This window comes from Chelonia mydas, chromosome 3 (genome assembly GCF_015237465.2).
Source record: "Chelonia mydas isolate rCheMyd1 chromosome 3, rCheMyd1.pri.v2, whole genome shotgun sequence".
NCBI classification, from domain to species: Eukaryota; Metazoa; Chordata; order Testudines; family Cheloniidae; genus Chelonia; species Chelonia mydas.
Window position 1 is genome coordinate 141,286,554 of NC_057851.1, and position 13,925 is coordinate 141,300,478.

General features: G+C 41.1%; 1 protein-coding gene across 3 annotated transcripts in view; it reads right to left on the minus strand.

The window, feature by feature from the left end:
- Positions 1-356: 356 nt before the first annotated feature.
- The window catches only part of RMDN2 (regulator of microtubule dynamics 2), a 71,753-nt gene continuing 58,184 nt past the window's right edge, over positions 357-13,925 (minus strand). For all 3 annotated transcript variants that reach the window (XM_037895440.2, XM_043543424.1, XM_037895441.2), the window contains exon 11: positions 357-2,087. In XM_037895440.2, coding sequence (XP_037751368.1) covers positions 2,034-2,087 — 54 coding nt within the window. In that variant the 3' untranslated portion in view covers positions 357-2,033. The remainder of the gene's footprint in view (positions 2,088-13,925) is intronic.

Here is a 13,925-nt window from a genome sequence, read left to right on the forward strand (position 1 = left end):
GAGTTTAAAAAAATAATTGGATATAGGAGTTTTCACTTCGTTTACTAAACTATTTTGTCACCTAGTGCTTTTGAACAGCTTCTATATTGCTTTGAGAAGTGGTGGTTTAGTGAATTTAGTGAAGCTTGGTAAAGAACTTTGGGATTCTGCAGAATGAAAGATGGTAGCTTTCTAAATGTAAAATTTTCATTATGACATACTTACTGTTGATATACGACCTACTAAATTAATATTACAAAACATGATTGAGACAGTAAGCTCTTTGAGGCAGGGACTGTCTCTTACTATGTGAATGTACGTGCCTGCTACAATGTAATCCTGATCCATGACTAGGATGAAGATCAGCAAGCAATATCTGAGAGTATTACTTTTATTGCAGTAAAGCACTGCACTCAGCCCTATACAACACGGTACAAAAAAAATCATTGCCCCAGAGAGCTTACAATCTAAGCATAACAAAAGAGACAGAGATCCAAGCAGCTTGGGAGAGCATGAGAAAACAATAATACTAGTCAGCATGATAAGCAGAGGTCACAGCTATATATTGGTAGTGGCTCGGTCTCTTCCACGCTGCCTAAAGGTTCCAAGAAGTTAATGAAGTCAATCAGTAGCTCCCTAAAGGTGATGAAACTAGGGAACCAAGGTGGGTGAGGTAATATCTTTCACTGGTCGAACTTCTGCTGGTGAAAGAGACAAGCTTTTGAGATACACAGAGCTCTCCTTCAGGTCTTTCACCCACAGAAGTTGGTCCAATAAAAGATGTTACCTCACCCACCTTGTCTCCCTGATATCCTCGGACGAACATGGCTATAACAACATTGCATGAAACGAGGGAGGTGAGTGCTCCTCTCCTGGATGTTTTAAACATAAAGGAAAATATATGGCCCTTTGTCTGAAATGATGCTTGCTCTTGCTCATATATTCACTGGCTCTTGCTTATATATTCACCTGTTTTTAGGTTTCATTTATGGGAACATTTTCTTGTTCTGGCCACATACTTTAATCCAGATTAAGATCATGACCCATAATTCATTAAGGGCAGTTGGAGTTTTTTCACTGACTTCAGTGGGTTTTGGATCAGGCCCTGAGCAAACAAAATGATTTCTCTGCCTTTCCTCTAACATTTAAACTCCTACTGTTCCATAAACTCTTGGTTTGATTAAGCAGAAGAAACAGGTCTCAGTTATTACATATGTATACATAAGCCACATTACACAAATGACATGAAAGATCAACAAATGTTACACATGGGGGAAGGGGCTCTCAAAGCCAGACTGACAATAACGCAACAGGCTATTAAATGACCAGGATTCATTTACCTGGTGGGGCTCAAGTATCACAATTCTAACAGATTTAACCACACTATTACATTTCATTGGTCCAATTTTTAATATTTTCCCTTCAAGTAACATAAAATATGACTTTAAAACATGATTTATAAAGTGTTCACATTTCCATCTAAAATTAAAAATAGGCTAAAGTCAAAATAGTTTTTTTAAGACTATCCCTTTTTCCTTAACTTCCATCAGTCTTACACATTTCTTGTGAGTAAAAGCAGAGGAACACACATACATAGGTTTATGATGTACCTTCACATACATTTATATAGATAAATTCGTAGAAACATAATTTAATGTAGAAACAAAGAAATTGCTCCATATAATTCTGTGCTAGCATTGCAGTTTAGTTGATTAATCATTCCAAGAACACAGTTAATGCATTTGGTGTTCTTGCCTATGTGGTGTCCATTGCCAGCAGTGGACTTTATAATGAGAGATTATACTTCCAGCAAGAATAATTTAAAACAAACTGTAGATCCAAAAATTAAAAATAAAGCTATGAATCAAAAAGATAGAATGCATCAATTTCATATCCGAATTGCCATCCACTTACAGGGCCTGATCCAAAAATGACTGAAGTCAAAAGTAGTCTTTCCACTAGCTTCCACGAGCTTTGGATAAGACCCCCAGTGACTAGTTTCTATGGTTCTTCTACAATATCATCACGGCATGAAGAGCTAAAAGTGCTTTTCGTCACAGCTGCAACATTAGAAGTAAAGCTTCTAAATCTTTCTGGGCTTCTTTATCCTAAGACAAGAAAACAAACAAGCATGCGATGAGATGTGGGATGCCCCGTGTGTTGCAGTTTGTTTTTATCATGCTAATATGTGCTCACGCATGTTTCTCTATTAACAAAAGATATTACGTAAAATTAATAGCCACAGAATGTCCACAACTACAAATCGTTGAACTAGTTACTTTTTCTTTTTCAGTGATCGCACAAGTAAAACGGGGAGGGGGAGGGGGAAGTAGAGCCCATGGCAGCCTTCTTCATACAGCTCTGACAAAGCACTTCCACCTTACCAGTAATATCCTTAGTGTGGAAGCATTGGTGCGAGGCCCACACTTTTATGGGTACAGTGTGGGTCAACAGAGATTTGGCTTCTATTCTGTGTGGAAGTTTGTATGCTGTGAATATACTGTGTCTAAGAGGATGCGTCTCTGACTCTTCTTTGGAACTCAATTATCCAATTATCAAGAAAATATGAGAAACATACCTAATGCTTTAGGGCCAGATCCTGCCCTAACCCTATATGTCGATATACCCTTCCCTCCCCTCCTCCCAGTTCCAGGCATGGAGTGGAAGAGAAGGGGCTGCATGCCTGGTAGTTCCCCCTCCCCTGTACATGTGGGTGAGGAGTGGAGGGGTGATACAGTCTTGGGTCCACCCCCAGCCCCCCCCCCACACACACTACAGCCAGTAGAGTTGAGGCATCATGGGGGCAAAGGTAGTAATCTGCTACTACTATAGTACGGCAGGTTACTCTCACTTGGAAATAAGTGGGGAGCAGGGAAAGAACTTTGGGCTCCTCCTAGGGCAGTATACAGGTGAACAGCTTACACAAGGCCATGCCTAAAGGCAAAACCTGGCCAACCAAATTCTTTTGAAGGTCATAAATGATTAGGTTTTGGCCATTAAATATAATCCATTATCCAAAGGTATTTTTGTATTTATACAAAATATCAGCTCTAAAATATGATGATCTAGTCATTGAAGCATTTCTCCTGAAAATTGCCACCTGTGTGTTACTTCTCCCTGCCCATGTACACATTTCCATCTCACAAAGCCAGTATCAATTCAGATAAAGCTACATTTTTAAAAGTCTGTACATGATGCACACAAAGAAGTAGGGGTGAAAACACCTGATTCACACACACAAGTTTGGGGTTCACATGCACCAAAGCATAGGCATGCACACATCAGGTGTTTTGTACTAGTATTTGCAAAATTAAAAGCCGTGGTTTCTTCAACCGCCAAGGTAACGCTGCAAAGGAAATTTTCTAAAAGAAAATTCTGCAGACTAAGACAGTGAAGCAATCACTTAATTTCAGGATCACTGTGTTATTCAATCAAAGAACTGGAACAAAATACAGAACATTTTAAAATATAGTTTATGGGTGAATAAACTCCTGCTCCTCTTTATTTTGGTTAGTTGTCTATAATGACATGGTGGAATAAAGAGAAATATTTGAAACTGATAGAAAACATATGCAAGAAATGTCAAATGATATTATACTATCAGGCCGGATTAAGGCATAAATACGTTAGCTGTATAAGTCCCTTGAATATGTGCTCTCACTGGCAACAATAGGCTAAACTATCCACCTAATCATTTATCAGAGTCTTGAAAGGCACGTATTGGACAGCCTGTACACTCTTGCCAGAATACTCTTGGTAACAGGAAGAAATATCACATTATATCCCACACCTCTTAAATTTCATGCCACTGCACCCCCCCAGAATGTCTGGTCTAAGAGTATGGCTACACTCGAAACTTCAAAGCGCTCCCACGGCAGCGCTTTGAAGTGAGAGTGTGGTCGCACTCCAGCGCTCGGGGAGAGCTCTCCCAGCGCTCCTGGTACTCCACCTCCAAGAGGGGATTAGCTTAGAGCGCTGGGGCACTGTTTACACTGGCGCTTTGCAGCGCTGTAACTTGCTGCGCTCGGGGGGGGGGGGCGGGGGGGGTTCACACCCCTGAGTGAGAAAGTTGCAGCGCTGTAAAGTGCCAGTGTAGCCATAGCCATTGGCTCTTAATACAGAATTGGAAAACACACAATCCTCGCATCAAGAGACTGCCACAATCTTGGTTCAGAAGTATAACAGGTTTACAAATTTATGACTGTTCATTCAATGGCATTCAGAAATGATTTTCAGGGCTAAACGCAGAAGTAACTGCACAGGCACTCTCGCTACAGTTAGGAAAAAAAATAGTTCTAGTCTTTTCACATTTCTCTCAGCCAAAAGGTATAAATACTTCTCTCAGGTTCTGTCATATCCTAGGGAATTTTATTCAGTATTTCAAAGACAGATTGAGTTCCTTATTCACACCACAAATTATCCCTTTTAAAAATCATCTCCAAAATAGCCGTGCATATTTCTCTCTTTCCTTAGAGAAAAACAAGACTAATACATTGGGCAATCTTTTCAGACAGTTGCAACACACCCAGAGCTAAAGGTTGGGCAATCTTTCCTGCATCTGCCTCTGCTGCTAAGAAAAGAAATTAGAGAAAGAAACCAAAATGTGGCTGCTCTAAAAACTACTTGAAAGAAGAGATTGGTAATAGCTTGGAGCCTGTTTAATGGCCTATGTGAATTGAGTTGTTCTATCCAGAGAAAAGAGACCACACTGCAAAAAGCACAACTACTGGAATTTTTGCTGGCAATACCAACAAAGAAACCAAACACTGAATAGAAACAGGTCCCTCCAGGTGAGGGTTGTAGCACATTGGCAGGGAAGAAAAGCTTGCACTGCTGTTGACTGTGACCCTGCTTTATGGAGGAAGAGCTCAGATTCCAGGGCTGTCAACCTGGCATGCATAGGCGCAATGTGGAGGTAAAGGAGATCACTGACTATTGTGGGAGTAGAGGATCACTGGTCCTGCACAGCTTTCTCCATTAAGGCATTTTAGAAATTCACTGGATCTCTGATCTTCCAAGGATGAACAATCATATTGATTCATTTGTAGCTGTGAGGATGGGAAGGCCTTGATCTCCTTCTGGAGACCAGGAAAGCAGTTTGTTGGCAAGAGACCCAGTTGTTCACTCCTAGGTTGAAGATTGGCTCTAGCTGAGTAGGTAGGACCAATTGCCATTTTCAACTTTGACTTTCTACTGAAAAACACACATTGGTTAAATGCTTCTAATATATTTTTACAATCAAATGTGAGTTCCATATGTTCTGTGGGCCATAAACTGCTCCCTAAAGGACATTTAAGGTCATGGGCTCATCCACCGCTTTCTCCCCCCCTCCACCCCCTCGCTCCCTTCTCTTCCTGTTTAGATGTCTCTTTTGTCCATCAGCTTCAGGGAATTTAGCAACGGAGAGAAAGATCTGAGGGATTAGATATAGAAAAAGTAAAGAGAGGCAGCTGAGAAAGGGGACAAAGAGGAAAGGGAGGTTGTTGAGAACAGGAAAGGGAGAAGAGGTTGTTGGGCAGAGAGGTTTGCTAGCCTTAATCTGCGGGTGTTTTGCAGCTAATTTCTGAATGTTTTTCTTTAACTGCAAATAAAAATATGGGAGAAAGATAAAAATCTTTATTTTTACCTCCCATCTCTCAGCTATTTCCTTATGCATGAAACACTCAGCACAATGGATACTTAACGTGTGTTTGGTGATAAAGCCCCAACTGTGCATCACTGGGAGTTGACACACCATGGCAACATTGCAAAATTGGTGCACCAGCAAACCAGAATATAACTTTGTGCTATTGGGGCCAAATTCTAGACTGCTATCCGTCAGGTATGACTTCACTGAAGTCAATGGGGCTACAAGGCTTGTTTCATCAGTTCAGAGTTTGGCCATCAGGGTCCAAAACTATACTCTAATATTCATTAAATGGACAGCATTGATGTTACCATGTTTTGAGAACCACTCTCATAACTTCTGGTTATAGCTATATAATTCCTGTACAGGTCCATGAGACACCCTCAAGTACACTACGAGAGAGACCCAATCACACACAATGGTGGCCAATTAGAGTAAAATCTCTTGTGGACAATATATTTAGTTATATAAACTAACCTGCTGCCTGTTCCCAATTTAATAACTACCGCTGGCACTTCGTACATAATAAGCATGACTGCAGTAGTCATCAGTTTAAATATAATTTCATAATATTCCTTTCCTCCTTAGATATTTCAATAAATCACTGCAGTCACCCACTTGCAATTTTCTGGATTGTTACTGTATGTCACAAGACAGGGCGTTTTACAGTCTCACATATTTCTAATGTCTTCCTCTGGAAATGAGCCATGATTTTTCAAGGCTTCTAATTATCAATGCCACCAAAACGAAAAACATGCAGTTGACCGTTCATAATGCTGCATGTTCTAATGACACTTTATTTAAAAAATTATCAAAATGACTGAAAACTCATATTTCAGCTATTTCTAGGATTTGTGTTGCAGAGGTATGTCTTCGACAAAGGACTTGAGGTTCAATTTATATTGATCATCAGTTATGTAAAGTTTTATATCCTGACTGGCTCTTTGTCCAACCTTGAAAACCAAATTTCACCACTTAATTTGGTTTCATTTTAGCACAGTTAGCAGCAGCATATCCCAAATTTTTGAAAGCCGAGCCTCCCTTCAGGAAAATGAAACTAATTGCACCTCCCTTCAATCCTGGCATGTGCTACCATCTCAATTTATATTTCTCCTACACGTCCGTAACTAGTCCTTGGTGCACCAACATGGCCCACACTTTGAAGATTGCTGCAATCAATCACATTTTTATTGCACTGACAACTATGTTCAAACATTTAGGGTGACCGGATAGCAAGTATGAAAAATCGGGATGACCATTTTTTTTTCTCCCCAGGGCATTAGGTATATTGCATATATAAGACAAAGCCCCTAATATAGGAACGGTCCCGATAACGTCGGAATGTCTGGTCACCCTATTACATTTGAGAGGATGCTGCCATGACTGCTTAGTAATAAACTAATCATCAGTTTCATCATAACATGTTAAACTCAATACATAGAGGTAGGATAGTTTATTAATATGTATAAAAATTACCACACAAGTATGCCCCCAATCAAAAAAATGCAAATATCCAGGTCATCTCCCCATATACTTTTTTGGACTGTGAAGAATGTAAGCAATAGAAAAAGTCAAGCCTTTTGGCAATAACTTAAAAACCATGTAGATTATAATGTATGAGAGAGAGGTAAAAAAAAGAAAAGGAGAATATAGAAGGTGTTAATCTTCTGTTGTTTTATAAATTTAGATCCTTAACATATAGTCTGTTTTTAAGCAGCATGTTTCAGTTGTTAGTCTGTGAGAGTAAATTATGGTGCCCCAAGGATTAGCTATTCTGGCTGGGCCCTTTACTGAAATTCAAACAGTCACATTCAGTGCAAAGGGAATCCCCAACCAAATCAATATCTAATGCCTTTGGTATCAATTTCTCCACAAACAGAATATAACCCATGCCCTCCTTCTCTGCTCCAATCATACAACCATGGTGGTTTACCAAGATTTCTAGCTCTCTTCCCATGGCAGGATAATGGAAAAGAGACAGCCTCTCTATGGTTGAGTTTGAAACTTATTTTTGCCGAAAAATCTTGATTCCTCCCCAATCCCAAATACTCAATAAAGGTAATTTCCCCTTAAAATTTGGTACTTTTGTACTCCCATGCCATATCTACAAACCAACTTGTCACAGAAATTTCAAATTAGGTTTATTTGAAGTATCTTGGCAAGACCTAGTAAGGGTGAACAGTTTGTGAGATTGGGAAAAGCACATTTAAGATGATACAGGAGTGTTTCAAACATCAAAATGGCCTGTGGGGCGGCGAGTTATATACACTTGTGGTGCCTGGGCTCCAGCAATATTCAGGGCCCGGCTCCACCAATGTTTGGGCCAGGTCTCTCCCCCGGCCCCGCCTGCCGCCCCTCCCCTGAATGTCCCCCGGCCCCCACTTGCTGCCCCTGCTCACCTCCCCCACCCCGGAGCCTGCAGCTCACGCTGACTCTGCTCTGCTGGCTCCCCGCATCAACTGCTGCCGCAGGGTCCTAGTGCCCCCTATTCTTATCCTGCCCTTCTGCCCTAGCCCTGAGCCCCTCCCACACCCCAAGCCCCTCATCCCCAGCCCTCATCCCCTGCACCCTAATCCTCTGCCCCAGCCCTGAGCCCCCTCCCACACCACAAACCTCTCATCCTCCGCCCCACAGCCCTTACCCCTGCACCCCCAAACTCCCTCCCAGAGCCTGCACCCCTCATCCCCTCCTGCACCCCCACCCCCTGCCCCAGCCCGGAGCCTACACCCAGCACCCAAACTCCATCCCAGAGCCTGCACCCCAGACCTCCTCCCCCACCCAAACTCCCTTCCAGAGCCTTAGGCAGGTGGAGGGGCGGAGTTTGGGTGGGTGGGTTGTGGGCACCACCAAAATTTCTACAAACCTGCCACCCCTGCGCAGGTACAGCAAACTTTCAAAGGGGTCAAATGACTGATGCAGACTGCAACTCTCTTTCTTTCTCTCATATACACACTCATTTATTTTGTGTGTGTGTGTACACATACTTTCTCTCTATATATACATGCGCATATATATACAGTGTAAAAATATACATGTGAGTGTCTTTAGCCCTTTCCTATGCAAACTGTTGAAAATGTGAATCTATCACTAGGGAGGTCTGTCATGGTGATTTATATATACAAAAAAACCCTCACAGCCTGAGTTCTTCGCCTGTTGCTGCATTCTTGTCCAATATCAAGGGATTCTTCAGATTTTCACATTTCCCAGCTAAGTACCTTGACTCATCTGCCCTCTACTCTTGATCCCACAAGTTCCAGATTTTAATCCTTGTTTCAGTCCCATCTGCCTCCTCCTCATGGACTTTTTAATATTTGCAAGAGCTGCTGTAATCCTTAGTAAGTCCCTGGCTCCTGCTAACCTACTACGGTCATCAGGCAGTGGATGCCTGTCAGGAGTAAGGCCCTGCAGCTGCAGTATTCCTGACACCCTAATGAGTCACCTAGGCTGCCTGATGGACTGCCCTGCCTGATTAGCTCAGGAAGCTAACAGGCCAGTTCTTAAATACACCCACGCCCTCCCTGCTTTCCTGTGCTTACCTCTCACCAAACCCTGCTCCTCTACAGCTCCAGCCCAGATTGTGCCCTGCATCTAGTCTTCTTCCCATCCTGTCCCAGCCCTGCTCTTACCTCAGAACCAGACCTGTTCCTGCCAATAGTCTTAATGCTCTTGTCTTAGTTTTACTCCATTACTACTTGTTATACTACCTTAGACTTAACACTGAGAAGGGAGAAATTATTTGTACTTTCAAATACTCTTGAATGGTTATCATGAACCACCTTACACTCTGATCCTTTAATGGGGCTGTTCATAGGCAGACCTCATCGACATCAGTGGGGCTCTATGTCAGCCCAGTGGGCTGCCTATATGGAGGATCAGGGTATTAATGATCACGCAGTCAAGCTGTATATATTTAGCTCTTAGTCTTTCACTATTGTGACATATATCCTAATATTCAGAGAACGTTATCTTAAAGCAAAATCTAATTTTGTAACAAACTGTAAAATGAAATGGTAAAGTATTCTCTTAACTAAAACTTACTTTAATAACATTTTTATTGTAGCAACACATCATTTAATCCATCTGATGGCAAAATGGGTCATATAGCACTCTTGGATGTCATAGCTGTAGTCATATTTGATGTTTTGGTAACTGGTCAGACAGCTGTATTTGAACATAGCATGTTCAGGATCAGTGCCACACTATTTATGTGTTAAAGTGTTAAAAGAAGCAGTGAGAGATAAAAAGGCATCTCTTAAAAAGTGGAAGTCAAATCCTAGTGAGGTAAATAGAAAGGAGCATAAACACTGCCAAATTAAATGTAATAAGAAAAGCCAAAAAGGAGTTTGAAGAACAGCTAGCCAAAAACTCAAAAGATAATAAAATGTTTTTTAAGTACATCAGAAGCAGGAAGACTACTAAACAACCAGCGGGGCCCCTGGATGATCGAGATACAAAAGGAGCACTTAAAGATGATAAAGTCACTCCAGCGAAACTAAATGAATTCTTTGCTAAATGAATTCCTTCACAGCTGAGGATGTTAGGGAGAGTCCCAAACCTGAGCTGTCTTTCGTAGATGACAAATCTGAGGAATTGTCACAGATTGAAGTGTCACTAGAGGTGGTTTTGGAATTAATTGAGAAATTTAACAGTAACAAGTCACTGGGACCAGATGGCATGCACGCAAGAGTTCTGAAAGAACTCAAACGTGAAATTGCAGAACTATTAACTATGGTTTGTAACCTGTCCTTTAAATCCACTTCTGTACCCAATGACTGGAAGATAGCTAATGTAACGCCAATATTTAAGAAGGGCTCTAGAGGTGATCCCAGCAATTACAGGCCGGTAAGTCTAACGTCAGTACCGGGCAAATTAGTTGAAACAATAGTAAAGAATAAAATTGTCAGACACATAGAACATCATAAATTGTTGGGCAAAAATCAACATGGTTTCTGTAAAGGGAAATCATGTCTTACTAATCTATTAGAGTTCTTTGAAGGGGTCAACAAACATGTGGACAACGGGGATCCAGTAGACATAGTGTACTTAGATTTCCAGAAAGCCTTTGACAAGGTCCCTCACCACAGGCTCTTATGTAAATTAAGTTGTCATGGGATAAGAGGGAAGATCCTTTCATGGATTGAGAACTGGTTAAAAGACAGGGAACAAAGGGTAGGAATAAATGGTAAATTTTCAGAATGGAGAGGGGTAACTAGTGGTGTTCCCCAAGGGTCAGTCCTAGGACCAATCCTATTCAACTTATTCATAAATCTGGAGAAAGGGGTAAACAGTGAGGTGGCAAAGTTTGCAGATGATACTACACTGCTCAAGATAGTTAAGACCAAAGCAGACTGTGAAGAACTTCAAAAAGATCTCACAAAACTAAGTGATTGGGCAACAAAATGGCAAATGAAATTTAATGTGGATAAATGTAAAGTAATGCACATTGAAAAAAATAACCCTAACTATACATACAATATGATGGGGGCTAATTTAGCTACAACTAATCAGGAAAGAGATCTTGGAGTCACCATGGATAGTTCTCTGAAGACGTTCACGCAGTGTGCAGCAACAGTCAAAAAAGCAAACGGGATGTTAGGAATCATTAAAAAAGGGATAGAGAATAAGACGGAGAATATCTTATTGCCCTTATATAAATCCATGGTATGCCCACCTCTTGAATACTGCGTACAGATGTCTGCGTCTCATCTCATAAAATATATATTGGCATTAGAAAACGTTCAGAGAAGGGCAACTAAGATGATTAGGGGTTTGGAACGGGTCCCATATGAGGAGAGATTAAAGAGGCTAGGACTTTTCAGCTTGGAAAAGAGGAGACTAAGGGGGGATATGACAGAGGTATATAAAATCATGAGTGGTGTGGAGAAAGTGAATAAGGAAAAGTTATTTACTTGTTCCCATAATATAAGAACTAGGGGCCACCACATGAAATTAATGGGCAGCAGGTTTAAAACAAATACAAGGAAGTTCTTCTTCACATAGCGCACAGTCAACCTGTGGAATTTCTTGCCTGAGGAGGTTGTGAAGGCTAGAACTATAACAGGGTTTAAAAGAGAACTGGATAAATTCATGGAGGTTAAGTCCATTAATGGCTATTAGCCAGGATGGGTAAGGAATGGTGTCCCTAGTCTCTGTTTGTCAGAGGGTGGAGATGGATGGAAGGAGAGAGATCACTTGATCATTACCTGTTAGGTTCACTCCCTCTGGGAAACCTGGCATTGGCCACTGTCAGTAGACAGGATACTGAGCTGGATGGACCTTTGGTCTGACCCAGTATGGCCATTCTTATGTTCTTCCCTGACACCTGGTAATCCAGTTTTGATCCTCAGCTCTGATTCCTAATTCTGACTCGGTCTTTAGCATTGGCTCTGTCATTTGGCTTCTGACTCCAGTTCTGACCTTCGACCCTGGTTCTGGCCTTGTCTTGAGCCAGGGCTCTGGCATTTGGACTCTGACCGCTAGGCTTGACCGCCTCTGACCCGGTCTCCTAACAATGTCTTCATATGCATTTCTATAACATTCAAATGTGTGTTTCTTTTATGTCTGCAGGGTTATTGTAGCCATGATGGTCCCAAGAATTAAGAGAGATTATGAATGAGGTAATATCTTTTATTGGACCAGCTTCTCTTGGTGAGAGAGACAAGCTTCCAAGCGACACAAGAGCTCTTCTTCAGGTGTAGCTCGAAAGCTTGTCTCTCTCACCAACAGAAGTTGGTCCAATAAAAGATATTACCTCACCCACCTTGTTTCTTTGATGTTTAGCCTTAACTCTGAATTTCTTGTGTTTTTAGTAGTAGTTTTTTGATAACTACAGTATGCCGATACATTGTACAACCATTGATATACTTATATATAGTCTCCATCTTAACTCCAGTTTAATATAATTTTTGTCTGGATTGGATACATCTCCCAGTGTAAATGGATAGCTCTTCCTGCTTTGCTGTTTTCAGCTCTTCTGAAACGACAACTCTTTTTTGGGGGATAGGGGAGGCAGACGTTTATAACCACAGTTCCTCATGTTTATTTTTATATGAGGCCATGGATGATTGGAACCTTCCAATTTTTTCGGGTAACATGCTACTAAATCTTTTATTATACTGCTTAGCAATTAATTCATTGTTCCCAATAGACAAGCATGGTACCTTCACTGTGGCCCACACGGAGGATATAAAAGCAAGTTATTTTTCTTGTTTTGCTTTTTATACTTGGACATATTAAAACTATATTTTTAGGTTCTTGCCGCTACAAGTTTCACCACTGCCAATATACAAGATTCTTTGTTAAAAAGAAGGAATCAGTGTTTTCAGTTCTGCAACACTAGGCCTCCTTTGCCTGCTGAGAACTGTATTTTTAATACTATATGCATACACGCACTCACACCTCCTTTTTAAATTTCAAATGACTGTTCATATTTTCAAATTAAATTATCGCATTTTTCTCCCAAGATTTCAAAAAGTATTGTTTTCATTTAGGTAGTTCACCACATCTGCTTTGGACAGAATTTATAGAATGCCTTTCACACACTCAGTTCCTCAAAGCGCATTTCAAAGTAATGGTAGCGTAATGACCACTGGCTAAACAGAGCAGCCATTATGCATTCAACTATAGTTCACAAACAGTCTTGCACATTAGGACCTGTTTTATTGAGAGGGCAAATGTTTCCCAGGACCCTGAGGTTATCCACCTGGAGAGCTACCAGAGACAAGCAGGACAACGTAACGTCTTATGCACTTCTAACTTTACAATATGAGATTTATGGTCAGTGGAAGACCATATGATTCATCAAAGCCTTCTGTTTAGTACAGGGGATAAAGGCAAAGAAATCTAATATAGGGCTGTACCACCAATTTAACCCCCAAATCTAGTTTGTGACATTACTCGTGTATTCCCTTGCTTTTAAAAAAACTGTGTACATGACTGTGGCCCCCTGTTCAGAGATGCCAAGTTGCCCATTACCAAAACCTCAAGATACAGGGACTTATAGGAACAATGACCCTGAAGGATAATAAATTCTCTTTGAGAAGTAGCTTGTCATTTTACTTGAAGACTTCTTTTGTGCCCCCTTTGAAGAATTACTCCCAGTTTGAAACTGGCCCACTGATTTTTTTTTCCCCTTCATGAGGGATATTGTCTACTTAGAAAAAAGAAAAGGTGTACTTGGGGCACCTTTGAGACTAACAAATTTATCTGAGCATAAGCTTTCGTGAGCTACAGCTCACTTCATCGGATGCATCCGATGGTAGCTCACGAAAGCTTATGCTCAGATAAATTGGTTAGTCTCTAAGGTGCCCCAAGTACGCCT